The sequence below is a fragment of the Lolium rigidum genome, chromosome 6 (genome assembly GCF_022539505.1).
Source record: "Lolium rigidum isolate FL_2022 chromosome 6, APGP_CSIRO_Lrig_0.1, whole genome shotgun sequence".
Classification (NCBI taxonomy): Eukaryota; Viridiplantae; Streptophyta; class Magnoliopsida; order Poales; family Poaceae; genus Lolium; species Lolium rigidum.
In genome coordinates this window covers 312,420,991-312,442,016 of record NC_061513.1, presented here as the reverse complement: position 1 = coordinate 312,442,016, position 21,026 = coordinate 312,420,991, and the positions used below count along the sequence as shown (strand labels likewise).

General features: G+C 42.7%; 1 protein-coding gene across 1 annotated transcript; it reads left to right on the top strand.

Annotated features, from left to right (window-relative positions):
• Positions 1-15,641: 15,641 nt before the first annotated feature.
• Positions 15,642-20,258, top strand: LOC124660389 (serine/threonine-protein kinase 19-like). The gene is made up of 8 exons (XM_047198195.1): positions 15,642-15,825; positions 16,710-16,783; positions 17,451-17,531; positions 17,733-17,825; positions 18,475-18,594; positions 18,832-18,903; positions 19,134-19,211; positions 19,916-20,258. Exons 1-8 carry the CDS (start codon positions 15,711-15,713, stop codon positions 20,105-20,107), a joined length of 825 nt encoding a protein of 274 aa, XP_047054151.1. The 5' UTR covers positions 15,642-15,710; the 3' UTR covers positions 20,108-20,258.
• Positions 20,259-21,026: the final 768 nt, after the last annotated feature.

Below are 21,026 nucleotides of genomic sequence, written 5' to 3'. Positions count from 1 at the left end.
ACTAGAGGTGTCTCTCCCATAAGATAAAAGCATGTTGGGTGAACAAATTACAGTCGGGCAATTGACAAATAGAGAGGGCATAACAATGCACATACATGGCATGATAAGTATAGTGAGATTTAATTGGGCATTACGACAAAGTACATAGACCACCATCCAACCGCATCTATGCCTAAAAAGTCCACCTTCGGGTTATCGTCCGAACCCCTTCCCAGTATTAAGTTGCAAAGCAACAGACAATTTCATTAAGTATGGTGCGTAATGTAATCAACAACTACATCCTCGGACATAGCGCCAATGTTTTATCCCTAGTGGCAACAGCACAACACAACCTTAGAACTTTCTGTCACTGTCCCAGGTGTCAATGCGGGCATGAACCCACTATCGAGCATAAATACTCCCTCTTGGAGTTAAGAGCAAAAACTTGGCCGAGCCTCTACTAATAACGGAGAGCATGCAAGATCATAAACAACACATATGTAATAACTTGATAATTAACATAACATGGTATTCTCTATCCATCGGATCCCGACAAACACAACATAGAGTATTACGGATAGATGATCTTGATCATGTTAGGCAGCTCACAAGATCCAACAATGAAGCACAATGAGGAGAAGACAACCATCTAGCTACTGCTATGGACCCATAGTCCAGGGGTGAACTACTCACTCATCACTCCGGAGGCGACCATGGCGGTGTAGAGTCCTCCGGGAGATGAATCCCCTCTCCGGCAGGGTGCCGGAGGAGATCTCCAGAATCCCCCGAGATGGGATCGGCGGCGGCGGCGTCTCGGTAAGGTTTTCCGTATCGTGGTTTTTCGCCTCGGGGGTTTCGCGACGGAGGCTTTAAGTAGGCGGAAGGGCGAGTCGGGGGCTGACGAGGGGCCCACACCACAGGGCGGCGCGGGCCCCCTTGGCCGCGCCGCCTTGTGGTTTGGCCACCTTGTGGCCCCACTTCGTATGCTCTTCGGTCTTCCGGAAGGTTCGTGGCAAAATAGGCCCCGGGTCTTCGTTTCGTCCAATTCCAAGAATATTTCGTTACTAGGATTTACGAAACCAAAAACAGCGAGAAAACGAGAACCGGCACTTCGGCATCTTGTTAATAGGTTAGTTCCAGAAAATGCACGAATATGACATAAAGTGTGCATAAAACATGTAGGTATCATCAATAATATGGCATAGAACATAAGAAATTATCGATACGTCGGAGACGTATCAAGTATCCCCAAGCTTAGTTCTCGCTCGTCCCGAGCGAGTAAAACGATAACAAAGATAATTTCTGAAGTGACATGCCATCATAACCTTGATCATACTATTTGTAAACATATGTAGTGGATGCAGCGATCAAAACAATGGTAATGACATGAGTAAACAAGTGAATCATAAAGCAAAGACTTTTCATGAATAGTGCTTCAAGACAAGCATCAATATGTCTTGCATAAGAGTTAACTCATAAAGCAATAAATCAAAGTAAAGGTATTGAAGCAACACAAAGGAAGATTAAGTTTCAGCGGTTGCTTTCAACTTGTAACATGTATATCTCATGGATAATTGTCAACATAGAGTAATATAACAAGTACAATATGCAAGTATGTAGGAATCAATGCACAGTTCACACAAGTGTTTGCTTCTTGAGGTGGAGAGAGATAGGTGAACCGACTCAACATAAAAGTAAAAAGAATGGTCCTTCAAAGAGGAAAGCATCGATTGCTATATTTGTGCTAGAGCTTTTATTTTGAAAATATGAAACAATTTTGTCAACGGTAGTAATAAAGCATATGAGTTATGAAAGTTATATCTTACAAGTTGCAAGCCTCATGCATAGTATACTAATAGTGCCCGCACCTTGTCCTAATTAGCTTGGACTACCGGATCTTTGCAATGCACATGTTTTAACCAAGTGTCACAATGGGGTACCTCCATGCCTCCTGTACAAAGGTCTAAGGAGAAAGCTCGCATTTTGGATTTCTCGCTTTTGATTATTCTCAACTTAGACATCCATACCGGGACAACATGGACAACAGATAATGGACTCCTCTTTAATGCATAAGCATGTGGCAACAATTATTATTCTCATATGAGATTGAGGATATATGTCCAAAACTGAAACTTCCACCATGAATCATGGCTTTAGTTAGCGGCCCAATGTTCTTCTCTAACAATATGCATGCTCCAACCATTAAGGTGGTAGATCTCTCTTACTTCGGACAAGACGGACATGCATAGCAACTCACATGATATTCAACAAAGAATAGTTGATGGCGTCCCCGAGAAAACATGGTTATCGCACAACAAGCAACTTAATAAGAGATAAAGTGCATAAGTACATATTCAATACCACAATAGTTTTTAAGCTATTTGTCCCATGAGCTATATATTGCAAAGGTGAATGATGGAATTTTAAAGGTAGCACTCAATCAATTTACTTTGGAATGGCGGATAAATACCATGTAGTAGGTAGGTATGGTGGACACAAATGGCATAGTGGTTGGCTCAAATATTTTGGATGCATGAGAAGTATTCCCTCTCGATACAAGGTTTAGGCTAGCAAGGTTATTTGAAACAAACACAAGGATGAACGGTACAGCAAAACTCACATAAAAGACATATTGTAAACATTATAAGACTCCATACCGTCTTCCTTGTTGTTCAAGACTCAATACTAGATATTATCTAGACTCTAGAGAAACCAAATATGCAAACCAAATTAGCAAGCTCTAAGTGTTTCTTCATTAATGGGTGCAAAGCATATGATGCAAGAGCTTAAACATGAGCACAACAATTGCCAAGTATCAAATTATCCAAGACATTTTAGAGTTACTACATGTAGCATTTTCCAATTCCAACCATATAACAATTTAACGAAGAAGAAACTTCGCCATGAATACTATGAGTAGAGCCTAAGGACATACTTGTCCATATGCTACAGCGGAGCGTGTCTCTCTCCCATAAAGTGAATGCTAGGATCCATTTTATTCAAACAAAACAAAAACAAAAACAAACCGACGCTCCAAGCAAAGTGCATAAGATGTGACGGAATAAAAATATAGTTTCAGGGAGGAACCCGATAATGTTGTCGATGAAGAAGGGGATGCCTTGGGCATCCCCAAGCTTAGACGCTTGAGTCTTCTTATAATATGCAGGGGTGAACCACCGGGGCATCCCCAAGCTTAGAGCTTTCACTCTCCTTGATCATATTGCATCATACTCCTCTCTTGATCCTTGAAAACTTCCTCCACACCAAACTCAAAACAACTCATTAGAGGGTTAGTGCATAATAAAAAATTCACATGTTCAGAGGTGACACAATCATTCTTAACACTTCTGGACATTGCATAAAGCTAATGGACATTAATGGATCAAAGAAATTCATCCAACATAGCAAAAGAGGCAATGCAAAATAAAAGGCAGAATCGTCAAAACAGAACGATCCGTAAAGATGGATTTTATTAGGCCACCGAGACTTGCTCAAATGAAAATGCTCAAATTGAATGAAAGTTGCGTACATATCTGAGGATCATGCAAGTAAATTGGATTAATTTTCTGAGCTACCTACAGGGAGGTAGACCCAGATTCGTGACAGCAAAGAAATCATGAATCGCGCAGTAATCCAAATCTAGTACTTACTTTACTATCAAAGACTTTACTTGGCACAACAAAACTCAAAACTAAGATAAGGAGAGGTTGCTACAGTAGTAAACAACTTCCAAGATACAAATATAAAACAAAAATACTGGAGTAAAAACATGGGTTGTCTCCCATAAGCGCTTTTCTTTAACGCCTTTCAGCTAGGCGCAGAAAGTGTGACTCAAGTAACATCAAGAGACGAAGCATAAACATCATAATTTGTTCTAATAATAGAATCATAAGGTAACTTCATTCTCTTTCTAGGGAAGTGTTCCATACCTTTCTTGAGAGGAAATTGATACTTAATATTACCTTCCTTCATATCAATAGTAGCACCAACGGTTCGAAGAAAAGGTCTTCCCAATATAATGGGGCAAGATGCATTGCATTCAATATCCAAGACAACAAAATCAACGGGGACAAGGTTATTGTTAACCATAATATGAACATTATCAACTTTCCCCAAAGGTTTCTTGTTAGCATTATCAGCGAGATTAACATCCAGATAACAGTTTTTCAATGGTGGCAAGTCAAACATATCATAGACTTTCTTAGGCATAACAGAAATACTTGCACCAAGATCACATAAAGCATTACAATCAAAATCTTTGACTCTCATTTTAATGATGGGCTCCCAACCATCCTCTAGCTTTCTAGGAATAGAAGTTTCAAGTTTTAGTTTCTCTTCTCTAGCTTTTATGAGAGCATTTGTAATATGTTTTGTGAAAGCCAAGTTTACGAGCGCTAGCATTAGGACTTTTAGCAAGTTTTTGCAAGAACTTTATAACTTCAGAGATATGGCAATCATCAAAATCTAAATCATTACAATCTAAAGCAATGGGATTATCATCCCCAAGGTTGGAAAAAAATTCAGCAGTTTTATCACAGGCAGTTTCAGCAGTTTTAGCAGTTTCGGGTAATTTTGCGCGCTTTGCACTAGGAGTAGAAACATTGCCAACACCAATTATTTTACCATTGATAGTAGGAGGTGCAGCAACATGTGAATCATTAGCATTGCTAGTGGTGGTAATAGTCCAAACTTTAGCTACATTTTCCTCTTTAGCTAGTTTTTCATTTTCTTCTCTATCCCACCTAGCACGCAGTTCAGCCATTAATCTTATATTCTCATTAATTCTAACTTGGATGGCATTTTCTGTAGTAACAATTTTATTTTCAATATCCCTATTAGGCATAACTTTCGATTTCAAAAGATCAACATCAGAGGCAAGACTATCAACTCTAGAAACAAGAATATCAATTTTATTGAGCTTTTCCTCAACAGATTTGTTAAAAGCAGTTTGTGTACTAATAAATTCTTTAAGCATGGCTTCAAGTCCAGGGGATGTATTCCTATTATTGTTGTAAGAATTCCCATAAGAATTAGCATAACCGTTACCATTATTATAAGGATATGGCCTATAGTTATTACTAGAATTGTTCCGATAAGCATTGTTGTTGAAATTACTATTTTTAATGAAGTTTACATCAACATGTTCTTCTTGAGCAACCAATGAAGCCAATGGAACATTATTAGGATCAACATTAGTCCTATCATTCGCAAGCATAGACATAATAGCATCAACCTTATCATTCAAGGAAGAGGATTCTTCAACAGAATTTACCTTCTTACCTTGTGGAGCTCTTTCCGTGTGCCATTCAGAGTAATTAATCATCATATTATCAAGAAGCTTTGTTGCTTCACCAAGAGTGATGGACATAAAGGTACCTCCAGCAGCTGAATCCAATAAATTCCGCGAAGAAAAATTTAGTCCCGCATAGAAGGTTTGGATGATCATCCAAGTAGTCGATCCATGGGTTGGGCAATTTTTAACCAGAGATTTCATTCTTTCCCAAGCTTGAGCAACATGTTCATTATCCAATTGTTTAAAATTCATTATGCTACTTCTCAAATATATAATTTTAGCAGGGGGATAATATCTACCAATAAAAGCATCCTTGCATTTAGTCCAGGAATCAATACTATTCTTAGGCAGAGATAGCAACCAATCTTTAGCTCTTCCTCTTAATGAGAAAGGAAACAATTTTAATTTTATAATGTCACCATCTACATCTTTATACTTTTGCATTTCACATAGTTCAACAAAATTATTGAGATGGGCAGCAAGCATCATCGTAACTAACACCGAGAAAATTGCTCTCGCATAACAAGATTTAGTAAAGCAGGTTTAATTTCAAAGAATTCTGCTGTAGTAGCAGGTGGAGCAATAGGTGTGCATAGGAAATCATTATTATTTGTGGTTGTGAAGTCACACAACTTAGTATTTTCAGGGGTAAACATTTTAGCAGTAGTAAATAAAACAAACTAGATAAAGTAAATGCAAGTAAACTAATTTTTTTGTGTTTTTGATATAGCAAACAAGATAGTAAATAAAGTAAAGCTAGCAACTAATTTTTTTGTGTTTTGATATAAGTGCAGCAAACAAAGTAGTAAATAAAATAAAGCAAGACAAAAACAAAGTAAAGAGATTGAGAAGTGGAGACTCCCCTTGCAGCGTGTCTTGATCTCCCCGGCAACGGCGCCAGAAAAAGAGCTTGATGGCGTGTATTTCACACGTTCGTTTGGCAACCCCAAGAGGAAGGTATGATGCGCACAGCAGCAAGTTTTCCCTCGAAAGAAACCAAGGTTTATCGAACCAGGAGGAGCCAAGAAGCACGTTGAAGGTTGATGGCGGCGGGATGTAGTGCGGCGCAACACCGAGAGATTCCGGCGCCAACGTGGAACCCGCACAAACACAACCAAAGTACATTGCCCCAACGAAACGGTGAGGTTGTCAATCTCACCGGCTTGCTGTAACAAAGGATTAACCGTATTGTGTGGAAGATGATTGTTTGCAGAGAAAACAGTAAAAACAAGTATTGCAGCAGATTTGTATTTCAGTATTAAAGAATGGACCGGGGTCCACAGTTCACTAGAGGTGTCTCTCCCATAAGATAAAAGCATGTTGGGTGAACAAATTACAGTCGGGCAATTGACAAATAGAGAGGGCATAACAATGCACATACATGGCATGATAAGTATAGTGAGATTTAATTCGGCATTACGACAAAGTACATAGACCGCCATCCAACTGCATCTATGCCTAAAAAGTCCACCTTCAGGTTATCGTCCGAACCCCTTCCAGTATTAAGTTGCAAAGCAACGGACAATTGCATTAAGTATGGTGCGTAATGTAATCAACAACTACATCCTCGGACATAGCGCCAATGTTTTATCCCTAGTGGCAACGAGCACAACACAACCTTAGAACTTTCGTCACTCTGTCCAGGTGTCAATGCAGGCATGAACCCACTATCGAGCATAAATACTCCCTCTTGGAGTTAAGAGCAAAAACTTGGCCAGAGCCTCTACTAATAACGGAGAGCATGCAAGATCATAAACAACACATATGTAATAACTTGATAATTAACATAACATGGTATTCTCTATCCATCGGATCCCGACAAACACAACATAGAGTATTACGAGATAGATGATCTTGATCATGTTAGGCAGCTCACAAGATCCAACAATGAAGCACAATGAGGAGAAGACAACCATCTAGCTACTGCTATGGACCCATAGTCCAGGGGTGAACTACTCACTCATCACTCCGGAGGCGACCATGGCGGTGTAGAGTCCTCCGGAGATGAATCCCCTCTCCGGCAGGGGTGCCGGAGGAGATCTCCGGAATCCCCCGAGATGGGATCGGCGGCGGCGGCGTCTCGGTAAGGTTTTCCGTATCGTGGTTTTTCGCCTCGGGGGTTTCGCGACGGAGGCTTTAAGTAGGCGGAAGGGCGAGTCGGGGGCGACGAGGGGCCCACACCACGGGCAGTGCGGGCCCCCCTTGGCCGCGCCGCCTTGTGGTTTGGCCACCTCGTGGCCCCACTTCGTATGCTCTTCGGTCTTCCGGAAGGTTCGTGGAAAAATAGGCCCCTGGGTCTTCGTTTCGTCCAATTCCGAGAATATTTCGTTACTAGGATTTCCGAAACCAAAAACAGCAGAAAACGAGAACTGGCACTTCGGCATCTTGTTAATAGGTTAGTTCCAGAAAATGCACGAATATGACATAAAGTGTGCATAAAACATGTAGGTATCATCAATAATATGGCATAGAACATAAGAAATTATCGATACGTCGGAGACGTATCACCCCCTTTTGTCGCGGGTGGTTACTCAACCCACGACAAAAGACCCCCAGACTGTATTGTATTCTGTACGGACTGTACCCGTACATGTATATAAATGAGATCGTGAGGGGTAGCAGCACTACCCCGAAACCCTAAAACTTATCTTGGTATCAGAGCCGCCGCACGAGCCCTCCCGCTCCATCGCGCCGTCGCTCTCGACGCGAGTCCTTCCGCGTCGCCTCTCCGTCGCCGCGTTCCCTCACGCGAGACTCTCCGTGTAGCCATGGGATCGACTGGAGCTTTACAGCTTTTGAGCTCAATCGGCGCCCTCCCCGTCGATCTCGGCGCCTGCCGTGCGCCTGGATGCGACGAACTTCACTCTGTGGAAGGGCCTGACCCTCCCCAATCTGTCCGGTGCTGGCCTTCACGGCTACTTCGACGGCACCGAGGAGACTCCCGCCAAGATGATCAAGCACGGTACGGGCGACGATGCAGTGGACGTCACCAATCCCGCTTACACCCGATGGTGGACGACCGATCAGCGGGTGCTTGGGCTTCTCCTCGGTTCCATGGAGCCGGAGATCGCGTGTCAGCTCATAGGCTGCACAACCGCCGCCGCCGTGTGGAGTGCCGTCCACACCATGTACGGCGCGAAAAGCCGCGCTAACATCCGCCATCTGCGTCGGTAACTCACGACGCTGCGTAAGGACGACCTCACCGCCTGCCAGTACATGCACAAGATGAAGGCCATCGCCGACACCTTGGCAATCGCCGGCGCGCCCGTCCCCAACGATGATCTAGTCGACTACATCATCACCGGTCTCGGCAAAACCTTCAACGCCATCGCCGGTCATCTTACCATGGGGAACTGCTCCGTCCCCTACGCTGAGTTCTACTCCGGCATCCTCTCGTTCGACTCCATGCAGACTCAGTAGACGCAGGACGACGAGTGGACCTCTACGGCTAATGCCGCCTCCCGGGCCGGCTCCTACTCCAACAACAGCCGGCCGCGTGCTTCAGACTATTCCCCCGTTCAGTCCGGCGGGGGGTGCCCCTCTGGCAACTCCTACCAGCAGGGCCAAGGCCGTACCGACCAGCAGCAGTCTGGTGGCTATGGCAACGGTGGTAATCAGCAGCAGTCCGCCCGCCGTGGCAAGAAGCAGCGTCCGCAGTGCCAACTCTGCGGATATTGGGGGCATGACGCGTTTGATTGCAAGAACCGCTTCAACCAGGATTTTATCCGCAACAACGACAGTCGGCGTTCTGGCAACGCCGCTTCCACGACCTCCAACAACAGTCTCCCGCCATGGCTGATGGACTGCGGGGCAACGGATCACATCACCAATGATCTCGAGCGCCTCCACGTGCACGAGCGCTACACCGGGAAGGACAATGTTCAAGTGGCTAACGGTAAAGGTTTGTCTATTTCACATATTGGTCATTCTACTTTAGCCTGTTCTTCTATTCACTTGAAAAACATCCTTCACGTACCTCAAATTAGCCAGCACCTTCTTTTCGTGTACCGTCTTGTTGCTGATAATCTTGTGTTTGTGGAATTTCATCGGGATTTTTTCTTTGTTAAGGACAAGGCCACGAGGAGAATCCTTCTTCACGGTAGAAGTAAGGGGGGCCTATATCCAGTACCAGTCAATCGAGCGTCAACTTCTTTTTCATCTCGCCATGCTAGCTCTAGTGTCAAGGTCTCGCCGTCCCAGTGGCATCAGCGTCTTGGTCATCCGTCCAATAATATAGTTCAGACAATTGTTAAAAATTATAGTTTGCCTGTGTTAGATTCAGACAAATCTTCTTCTATTTGTGATGCATGTCAGTGTGGCAAGAGCCACCAGTTATCATATACTGCTTCTGAACGTGTTTCTACTATGCCTCTTGAATTAATTCATTCCGATGTTTGGGGACCGGCCATTGCTTCTTCTGGTGGCTATACATACTATGTTAGTTCTGTTGATGACTATTCTCGCTTCTGTTGGATATATCTCCTGAAACATAAGTCTGATGTCGAGCAAGTTTTCTATGCTTTTCAGGCCCATGTTGAACGTCTCCTCAATGGCAAAATCAAAGCTGTCCAGTCTGACTGGGGTGGTGAGTATCACCGCCTTCATCGGTATTTTCAGCGTGTTGGCATCTCTCATAGGGTGTCTTGTCCTCATACCTCTCAACAGAACGGTGTTGCTGAACGCAAACATCGTCATCTTGTTGAAACTGGTCTCGCTCTCCTTGCTCACTCCTCCCTACCTCTCCGGTTCTGGGATGAAGCTTTCTTGACTACATGTTATTTAATCAATCGCATGCCTACACCTGTCTTGAACAAGGAGACGCCTATGTTCCGGCTTCTTCACATCCAGCCTAACTATGATTTCCTTCGTATTTTTGTCTGTGCTTGCTAGCCTAGCCTCCGCAAATATAATGCACATAAGCTTGCGTTTCGGTCCAAACTTTGTGTGTTTTTAGGCTACAGTGCTATGCATAAGGGGTATAAGTGTTTAGATCGGTCTACTGGTCGCATCTACATCTCTCGCGATGTCGTCTTTGATGAATCTGTTTTTCCCTATGCCACTCCCGGTGCTAAGATAGATCTTCCATCTTTGTATGAGGCTATTACCTATCCGACATCTGAACCGGCTACTAGTGACCATATGCGAAAATATGACTTGTCTTACCTTACTACTGACATTCCTGTTGTAGCCTCTGTTGATGCTGTGCATGATTCGTCCGACCTCGCTGCTTCCGATGCTGGCATTGCGCCCGTGATCGACGTCCCCAGCACGTCCACGATCGACGTGCATGGCATGGGCACGCCGTCCCATGCACCCGGCACCACTCCGTCGCCTCCTGTGTGGCAGCAATCAGCGCCTCAGGACCGGTTCTCGCCTGACTCACCCGCGCCGGTCGTCTCACCTGGCACGTCGGGTGCCTCTGGTGCCTCGCCTGTGCTTGCTGCTTCACCTGGCGTGCCTGGTGCCTCGCCTGGTGACGCGCCCGCGTCGGCTGCTTCGTTGCCTGGTGCGCCTTCTTCTGGCGATTCATCTGGTGCACCTTCGTCTAGCCTGTCTCATGCACCGGCTCATCCTATGGTTCCCGTCACCGTGATCATACTCGGCGCGAGAAGGCTTACACCGACGGCACAGTCCGCTATGATGTGCGTCGTCGTGCTCTGTTTGCTGCTCCTACCTCGCACCGTGATGCCCTCCGTGAACCTGCTTGGAGATCTGCTATGGCTGATGAGTTCTCTGCCCTTTGTCAGACTCGCACTTGGGTTCTCGTGCCTCGACCTCCTGGTGTCAACATTGTTGGAAGCAAATGGGTGTTTAAAACAAAGCACAAGCCTGATGGTTCAATTGAGAAGCACAAGGCTCGTCTGGTTGCTCGTGGCTTTACTCAACAACATGGTTTGGATTATGGCGAAACTTTCAGCCCTGTCGTCAAGCCTGCCACGGTTCGCCTGGTTCTTTCATTGGCTGTTTCTCGCGGCAGGGTTCTTCGCCAGGTTGATGTGAGTAATGCTTTTCTTCACGGGTATCTGCAAGAGGATGTGTACATGCAGCAGCCGCCAGGTTTTGAGGATGCACGTTTTCCATCTCATGTCTGCAAGCTTCAACGTGCCCTTTACGGTCTGAAGCAGTCACCCCGTGCTTGGTATGCTCGCTTAAGTTCTCGTTTGCATCAGTTGGGGTTTATCTCGTCCAAGGCCGACACGTCCCTGTTTGTGTTCTCTCAGGGTTCTGTTCATCTTTACATGCTTGTCTATGTTGATGACATTGTCATTGCTAGCTCCAGTTCTGCAGCTGTTGATAAGCTTGTTCAAGCTCTCTCTGACACGTTTCCCATCAAGGATCTTGGTCCTCTGGCGTATTTCCTTGGTCTTGAAGCGTCTCGCAATTCTGGGGGCATGACGTTGACTCAACGCAAGTATGCGCTTGATCTTTTACATAAAGTTGGCATGGAGAATTGCAAGTCTACTTCTACGCCTCTTGTGACGACAGAGCGTCTTTCTCGCGACTCTGGTACAACTCTAGGTACTATTCTTTCCGGTACCGTAGCATTGTTGGTGGTCTCCAGTATTTGACTCTCACTCGCCCGAATATTTCTTTTGCTGTCAACAAAGTGTGTCAGTTTCTGTCTCAGCCTACTGAGGTACATTGGGAAGCTGTGAAGCGTATTCTGAGATATGTCAAAGGAACTTTGGACACCGGGCTGAAGTTTCGCAAATCTTTAGCTATGGGCATTAGTATATTTACAGATGCGGACTGGGCAGGTGATGTTGATGACCGTCGCTCCACTGGTGGGTATGCCATTTTTGTTGGATCTAACCTTGTGTCGTGGAGCTCTAAGAAACAGCCTACTGTCTCAAGGTCCAGTACAGAGGCAGAGTATAAGGCTCTTGCAAATGGTGCTGCTGAAGCTATGTGGGTAGAATCGATACTCCAAGAACTTGGTGTTCCTCGGCAGCGTACACCTATATTATGGTGTGACAATTTAGGGGCGACTTATCTTGCAGCGAATCCAGTGTTCCATGCTAGGACAAAGCACATTGAAATTGATTTTCATTTTGTGCGCGAGCGGGTTGCTGATGGCGCTTTGAAGATAAGGTTTATTTCTTCTGAGGATCAGTTGGCTGATGTATTCACAAAACCAGCCACTAGACAAATGTTACATCGTTTTAGTACCAATCTAAATCTTGTATCCACTAGTTTAGATTGAGGGGGTGTGTTAACAATGTAATGTTCGTGAGCTGTACAATTTGTACACAGCCCGGACTGTATTGTATTCCGTACGGACTGTACCCGTACGTGTATATATATGAGATCCCGAGGGGTAGCAGCACTACCCCGAAACCCTAAAACTTATCTTGAGGGGTTCCCTGCATATTGCACCATGTACATGTACTGGCCTTTGTCCATCAGTGAATACTAGTTGCTCATTCACAACACATGTTACAGAGCTCTTTTTCATCTCGGTGGGTTGATAATGAGCTTGTTTTTCCAGTTGAAGGAACAGCTTCTGCAGTTCCCACCAAGTTTGTCGCGCTGCATCAATGTGGTCGGCAGTGTTTATATGTTATATATCTGAAGAAAATATCGACGTGCCATGGTCTAGCTTAATTTATAATGTAGCAATGTTTATATGTTATCTGAATAAAAAAGATCACCATGATGTAGCCAGATTCTTTTGGTTGCCTAATCATTTTGTTCAGCTGTCATTCGAAAAGTACCTTGTGTGTTGTTCTGAGCTGTGATTTGAAAAGCATGTCATTACCGCCAGTCTAGTGTGATCATTAATTCATGGGTGGCCAAAGCTAGTCACAATGTGGTTCTATGGAACGTAATTATATCCAATCAGCCCCAACTCACACTCGCAACTGGGTACCGTTACCAGTCAGAAACTCTGAATTCCTCCAGGACTATATAACTGCTACCTGCATACTCTTCTTCAGACTGTCGAAATGGTACGAAACCTTGTGGCATAGATCCTTAACAGATGAACGATCTGGCAGCACAAAAATATTACAGTGGACGGTAAACTGGACACTGCCACAAAGTTACAGAGTTAATTTAACATTGACGTAGTTCCTGTTATACCGACTAGTCTATATTTGTGAGATCATACATGGCTCACAGTACACATGTATTACTTCCAAGCATCAGACATACCAATGTATTACTTATGCAATATTCATGCTATCTGTACTGAAGGTGAAAATATCAATCGAGCTACTTTTGGTCACAAGTATTGATTAATCTAGGCCATCGGACATGCTGGTTGAACGGGTCATATTTGTCCGCCCCTACTGTAAAAGGCCTCCTTTTCTCAATATATGCAGCGTACCAACGCGTGCTTTTATGTTCTAGTTTTTATTATAGGCTATAGGTCAAAAGACTAATAGCTTTGCTACAAATATTTTGTTCAGATGCCCCAAAAGAATTCTCTCTTCACCTTGGTAAGGGAAGGACCTGTCAAACCACTCCAAAGTTGTCCCAGAATTCCTAGTTTAGGACCACAAAAACAAGATCACCCTGGTCATCCTCCTTTATGAATTCTTATCTTTAGAACTGATACTAGGATGACAGTACGTGGGCAGACTTAAGTTTGATATGTCAGTACCAACTCCATACTGCTTCGTGAGAACTGAGAAGGTTCCTGAAGGCAGGCAAGTCGACAAGAATGTAAGATAACTCAAACTACTAGTACATGGATCTTGCACACTAGCATAGTTGTCTGGATGTATCTTACCTCTCTGACACAAGTGTTGTGTGCCATTTTCAGGAGCTCCTGTCTTCATACAATCGAGTTGAGCCTTGTTGATTACGAGATGCTGAAGTTCTAGCAATCGATGATGGAGCCAGCAGCCATCTACACTGCTCAGTGCACTGTCAATGGGTTCAAGTCCGGGGAACATCTGTTGTGAGCTCCATACAATGTATTCGAAAGAACAACTCATAATTTAATTATGAGTGAATTCCACAATTTACCCTGTAGCTGTACATTTATGAAACATATTACCCCATTTAGTGGAACATCTACCAAAATATTCCATTTAGGAGACTTTAAACATGGATTAGCTCCAATTTATCACTTTGCTTCTTATTGTTCGATAGGATAGGCATGATACGTCAATGTGAAGTGATAAAATATGAAAATATCGAAGGACCTCATGGCCGATTTTTTCCCAAACTTCCTTTATCCATATGTTCCAATCATCACTATCATCTTGATAATTTTGGACCCCGATCATCACCTAACACCCTGCCCAATGGACATACATCAGAAAACAAGGATCCAATTTTTTTAAAATAGGTAATCTACATGAATTTTCACTCGACAAGGTAATTAAAATCACAAATACAACATTACAGGGTAAAAAGTGGAATTCACTCTTTAATTATTTGATTTAAATGCAAGATCTGGTTCACCATTGATGAAATGGAATAAGATATCTCTTGCCCGTGGGCGGCTGCACACCACACACCGCTCGCAAAAGGTTCACGAGTAGGGCCTAGAGCGAGAATATCAAAACATGGGCTGGCATTTCGTTGTTGGCCCTAGTTTTGATCTTCCTAATGCTGGCTGCAGAGAAGGTAAATAGACATTCCGCCAAAACGGGGTGCTCAAACCGCCGGACAACGTTCTACACCTTACTAAATGACATATGGTTATGAACGGGGGCTGCCGCTACCAACAAACCATTTCTGGATCTGGAGCTTCCTCGACCAGGCATTGAAGAATGCCCAGAAAGTGGTGCCGTCGCCGACGCACTGGACTCAGTCTTCTGCACCACCAGCAAGGGTAACGCCTTGAGGGCAGCGGCCACACCCAGCACATGGGTCAACGGGTAGAAGTCCCGGACCATCGAAGGGCGTAGGTACGGTTGAGGCGACTATGTGATGCTCCACTCCATGGCAAGCACACATACCAAGGGTTACAACATTGCTTTTGTTCTGCTCCCAGGTTATTCATCCGCCCCCTGTCTATCAATCAGTGCTCGTTCCTGGAGTAGCCAGATGATTCCCTCTTAGAAAGTTTCCAATTTAGAATAGATTCCTAAATTACAGGGGAGCTTGTAGCATGGTATTCTACCGGACTTTGTCCACCCCTCATGTTGTATTTTTGTAACTTCCATTTACTGGTAAACTTTCAAGTTCTTCCAAGTGTGGAGTACCATTCATACCACAGTTTCATATTTTGGTGTATTTATCCATGTCCATCTCTTTCAAGATTTGTTGGAATATCCTTTGACTGCGAACGTGTTTGAACTATTAATTCAAGTCATCTATCCTATCGGTTTTCTGATGTGCCATGCTTTTGCACTGAATTTACAGTGTGAATCGTGGAAGGAAGCTCCATGGTACTGATTGCAAAATAGCTAATTCGACTCCTAATTGAAACAGACATTTGTCCCAGTCGTCTTAAAGCGGAGCATACAATCAACAAAGTGAGATGGCGGAACCATCATCATCACATTCATCATCTCATGGGAAAAGGAAGCGAGCATGCTCTCCTAATGACAATGCCAGTAGTTCACCAGGCAGAACCAAAAACAGCACAAGCCTTGGTTCGTTACTTTCTATGTCTAAGTTATTCCCCTCTGTTAGAGTAAGTAAACTCCACGCCACAAAACTTGCTCAGGTGTGTCAAATAGGCTATTGTTCTCTTAGTTTCCGCATTTAGGTCAAGAGTAAATCAAATAGGTCACTGAGTATCACCACCAGCAGCACCAGCATGCTGCATCAGATTGATTCAGTGTAATTATGCATGCAATTACCCTAGGTTTTCTCTTTCTCATCCTTTTCAGCATGTGAGCCTGGTAAAATCAATATGATGTCTATTGTAGTTGTTTCATTCAGTTATATATGTCTAGAAAATTGGATTCGCTAGCATGTCAGAATTGGCCAGCCGCAACAAGTCAAGTGAGACTTCATTCGTTTTACCAAGATTGTTGAGAACAAAAATAACATAAAGCTACATACGCTCAACCATTTTTTAACACTCTTTTTTTCTTTGAAGTACACATGATCGCTCAAAGTGAATGAAACAGTAATTTTTTGTATGGGGTGGTACTGGAATAAGAGTATTCATGAAGAGGAACTAACAAAAGACTAACAAGATTATTCATGTTGCTGCAAAATTGGGAACACAATTAGAGAACTTGGATAGCGATCCTTAGGACATTGGAGAGTTCATGGTTAGTACCAAAATAGCTAAGCTAGGAGAGCGGGTGCCTAGCTGACAACCTCGAAGTAAGTTTAGTGGCCTAGAACATAATTTATTTCCTATTTTAGACCACTTCTAGCTGTTACATTAGACTGTCACCATCAAAGACATTAGTGACCTGGAAGTTGCTACATATTGTATGTGAAAAACATTGAATTCAATGACAATATTGTTGTACATCTTAAGCTGGTAACAAGTCAGCATCTAACAATTTTGATGACGCAGAGGACAACCTTATATTCACTGATACGTTGATAGCTCTACAATTGATGCGCGCACAATTCCCAAAGCTAGAGAAGGTATTGGCATCCCCTCATTATCATTATTTTCAATCTTGTCTGAACTTGGAGAACAAAAGTATCATGTTTCAGTTTGCTGCACTGTGGCAAATATTTTAAAGATAGGCAGCTCACGTTTCCAGGATCCCATCAAACAAAGACTATGCTAATTTGATGGTTGTCTAGGCGGAAATTACTGCCAAGATATCACCGAAAATACCTGCCTCCATAGTTATTCTGCAAATTTGATCTATTGAGAGAAAGGAACAACCAGGTATTCCAGGGAGAGCCAGGACCTTCAGACAATGGCCAATAAATTAAGGCAGAGGTGGAGCCACGAGTCAGGCGTACCATCACTGGTTACAAGAGCCACGATGCGGCTAGGCTTGTTTTGTTTTGTGTTCCATAAGTGTTATCTTTGAGTGTATGTGCAACATGTACTTGGGGGCTGTGGTGCGCGCTTTGCTTAATGGCCACCGCTAAACTCCTGTATTTATGTTAGCACCTCGTTTTAATGGAAAGATATGCAAACCGAATAAATACTCCATGTAATGTTAAAAGAGCATGTTTTAATATAGTAAGGATGGTTATATAAACTCCATTGTGCTTCTTCTGTGGTTATTTCCTTGTAATGCTGATTCAGTACCATTTCTGAATAAAATTCATCTTTTTTTGTATGTTCTTGTAGGTTGTGACACAGCCATTCATTTTGCAATCCCAATTGTATAGCAGCGTGAAGGACAGGACTCAAGTTGATAGAGATTTGGAGGTTTTGTTTTGAACTTATGCAATTACTCTTTATGGGGAAACAGTGTTGTAGATGTTACATTTGGATTGTTTTCTAGTGATTCTCATATTAAACTCTTCAAGTCATTATCATTCACTAGTGTGTATTAATCTCCAACTGCATCAGAGATAGTTTTTCATTGGTTGTGATGAAATTTGAACATAGAAATACTTCCTTTTGCAGTCACTGAAGAAAGACAGAGTACTCCGAGTATTCAAACTCAGTACTGGTCAGGATGACCATGCTATCATGTTCATGGATGATTATCTGAGACAGGTATATGTTGTCCTGGTTTGGCATTAAGTAGGTTCATTCACTAGATCTGGATGATGTTAATGTAAAGGAAGTTAAGAAGTATATATAATTTTGTTAATTAGTCTTTTGTGATACTTCTCCCTTAAGGCAAGCATGGAATTTTCTCAGCCCATCCACCCAACCATGCATACAACACCTCATTCAAGCCCATCCGTACCAAGCTGGATAGCCATATGCCCATATACCATCTATCCTTGTCTAACCAACAAGTGCACAGTAATCAGACTGCAAATTTATCGTCATAGACATGTCAACAATACCCTAGAGAGCATTTCTTCATTAATTAGTGAAAGATGTGAACATTCTCTTTGTAGTGTGTATAGGAAGATTTGCTTTTCAGAACCTTTATTTCGAACTCTTACTTGCCTAATAAACCATATTCTTATCTTCCTAACTCTATCTCTTGCCTAACTAAAAAGATATCTTTCATGTCCTTTTCCTTTTCTCTTCGGTGTTCTAGGGGGCTGGATCTCATCTCGTTACATAAAAAAGCAGTCATTATGTAACCAATCTCCTGTTGATTCACAAGTTTAGTCCTAATATGATTGTTCATCGCATTAACTTTACCTTTTTGTACTACAAGTTCTAATGGATCTGTTCACGTATGCAGATGGAGTTTGCTATCAGGAGGTCAACGGGTAAAAAACAAGATGGTAGTGAAGTGTTTGAGTGGTTTGAGAAATATGTTCTGCATTCGAAATTGGATGTTAGCATAAATCACCTAGAGCTGGTAAGTTTCAACCAATTACTGACAAGTGTTAGTCCTGTGCAGAATTCTTTCTTGACTTTTTCTGTAGAATAGTGCATTATCAAGCTTTAACTTCCCTGAGGCTTTGCGATGATCTATCATGGAGATTTTGAGCTGACACTTTGTTTTGGAATATTGTTTCTTAAACTATACCTAGTAATAAACCAAGACATGGTGCTGCTCTATAGAACTTTTCATGCATTCTGCTTGTCGTTGCAGTGTTCACTGTTATCATGTGGTGGTGATGCGAAAGATAAACATATCACAGTATTGATGAATGCTGGCCTCCTAGTAAGTAATATTTTTATTACTTTCCATGGGATCATTATCATCGCTGTTTTTGTCTTACTTTAGAATGTTGAACTGAAGAAAGTTATGTTAAACTGAAAGAATACTATATCTCCAATATTTTTTTGTCATGTTTAGCAACCAAGTAATAAACACGTCTAATTTGATTACGTGAAGAAAACATGTTTTTGACCAATCATGCCTACTGTTTGTGCCATATTGGTTTTCTGCAGACGCGCCAGCTAATAGATCCAAACATGTACTGGTTTTCTATTCCAAGTATTGGTCCAATCTTGAAAGGCCTATCCCAGGTTTGCACTTCTTGACTTTTCTGTTCCTTGGTTCTAATTTCGCGGTGCCAGTTAAACGAAAGATGGCCTTAACAAATTGATAATGAATTCAAAGCTTATCTGTGAGTGAAATAATTTAGCCTCCGCTTTAGTGATTGACAGGCTATCATGAATCCCTAAGGAGTGTTATTAGATTAAATTGCAGTGTACGTCCCTATACCGGCAAGTTGGGTACAACTTGGTCCATGAAGTCATGAACTTAAAAATTGGACACTTGTGTCCTTAGACCTGCATAAGTTGTGCAAATGGGGCCATAAGTTGTTTTCTTGCTGACATAGCATCCATCTGAGCAGTAGACAGTGCCCTTCCGGTGCCTACTTTGTGGCTCTTTTGTAGCGGCCAAAGGGTTTGTCCATATGATATTTTTCCGTGTATGTCACATCCTTTCTAGATTGCAATGAATTATATTATATTGTTCTTGATTGCTGCACATGCATCTTTTCTTCCTTAATACCCACTAAGATGGAGTACTTGGCCGCTTCATATTATATAAACAGGTTCAATTCATGTATATACTTCGGAACCGCACACGATGTACTTCATGAATGCTAGTTTGTTTCCTCTTGGCCTGGCTTTCCCGTATTCTTCTAGATGGCTACGAACTGACTTTTTACAGTTGCAATTTCTCTGTCAAAAAGACTGACATATGTGGTTATGGTGAGCAGGGGAGGAAGGAAGTTCTTTCATTACTGAACCGTCGGAAGTACAAGGAGATGCTAGTGTCTTCACTGGAGAAGACGAGGTTGAGGACATCGCCTCTAGACGTGCGGTTCCACCTCCGCGATCTTATCGGGTCTGGTCACATAAAGACGGTTCAGACACCCACCGGCTTACTTGCTCGTGTATCAACAGATTGATAATCAAACAGTTTTGGATCAATTAATCTTACTTTCTCTTCCTTGCTGCGTAACTACCCAGCTTCTGTGCTTCTGATTATGTTTTATGTTATGGCGATTTTGGCTTCTTTTGACGTCAGGAGTACTTGGAGCTATCTTATTGGTTCCTGCATTCTTTTTTTCTTTTTCTGTGAGAGGTATTCTTGATCTGATTAATGTGTTTGAAATTAAGGAGCTGAAGTTGGTATGCGTGCACATAAGTATCCTCTTTGCCCTGATGATGTTAAGACTGCTACCTTTTGTAGGAGCAGATCTAAGATCACAAATAAGAACATGGCAATTTATCCAGAATTGATGTGGATTTTCTATAAGAAACAATCATTCACAATTAATAATTCCCAATTTTATGTTTCACCTCCATTGTTTTCTACTGCCCCCGTTCCTAAATGCAAGTCATTTTGGTAAGCTGATTTATTAGCTTCCTAAAAAGGCTTATATTTCGGAACCCAGGTAAATACTATACTAGATTTCGTTGCTATAGCATGCTGATCTTGAAAATGAGTTCAAAACTTAGCTGAACTGAGCCGATTTCCATTTCACGGGTGCTTATAATGCAATGGACTTGGACAACTCTGTTTTTTTTCTTACTAGTCAAGTGATGGTCGGTATGAGCGAAAGTTGGTTACTTTGGATCATTCATGATAATGCTATTTCTGTTGAACCACTGACTCATCTAGCGAAAGTTGGTTACTTTTAGATCATTCCTTTGATGCAAGTTTCATCCACGAAACGAAACATTTCCCTTCATTTTATTTTTGGCGAGAGATCAGAACCTAACATGCAAGTAGATTATCACATTATTTGCCGCCTGCTCACACGATGAAAATGACATGATAAACACTTAATGAATGCCCTGCTCAACACATCTCCCATGTTGGCA

Bases quoted from the DNA above. Each gene is read 5' to 3' on its own strand.
- LOC124660389 (XM_047198195.1), top strand. From the start codon at position 15,711: ATGGCGGAACCATCATCATCACATTCATCATCTCATGGGAAAAGGAAG. The intron at 16,784-17,450 runs GTATTGGCATCC...ATGTTCTTGTAG, and splicing joins AATTCCCAAAGCTAGAGAAG to GTTGTGACACAGCCATTCAT. The intron at 17,826-18,474 runs GTATATGTTGTC...TCACGTATGCAG, and splicing joins TGGATGATTATCTGAGACAG to ATGGAGTTTGCTATCAGGAG.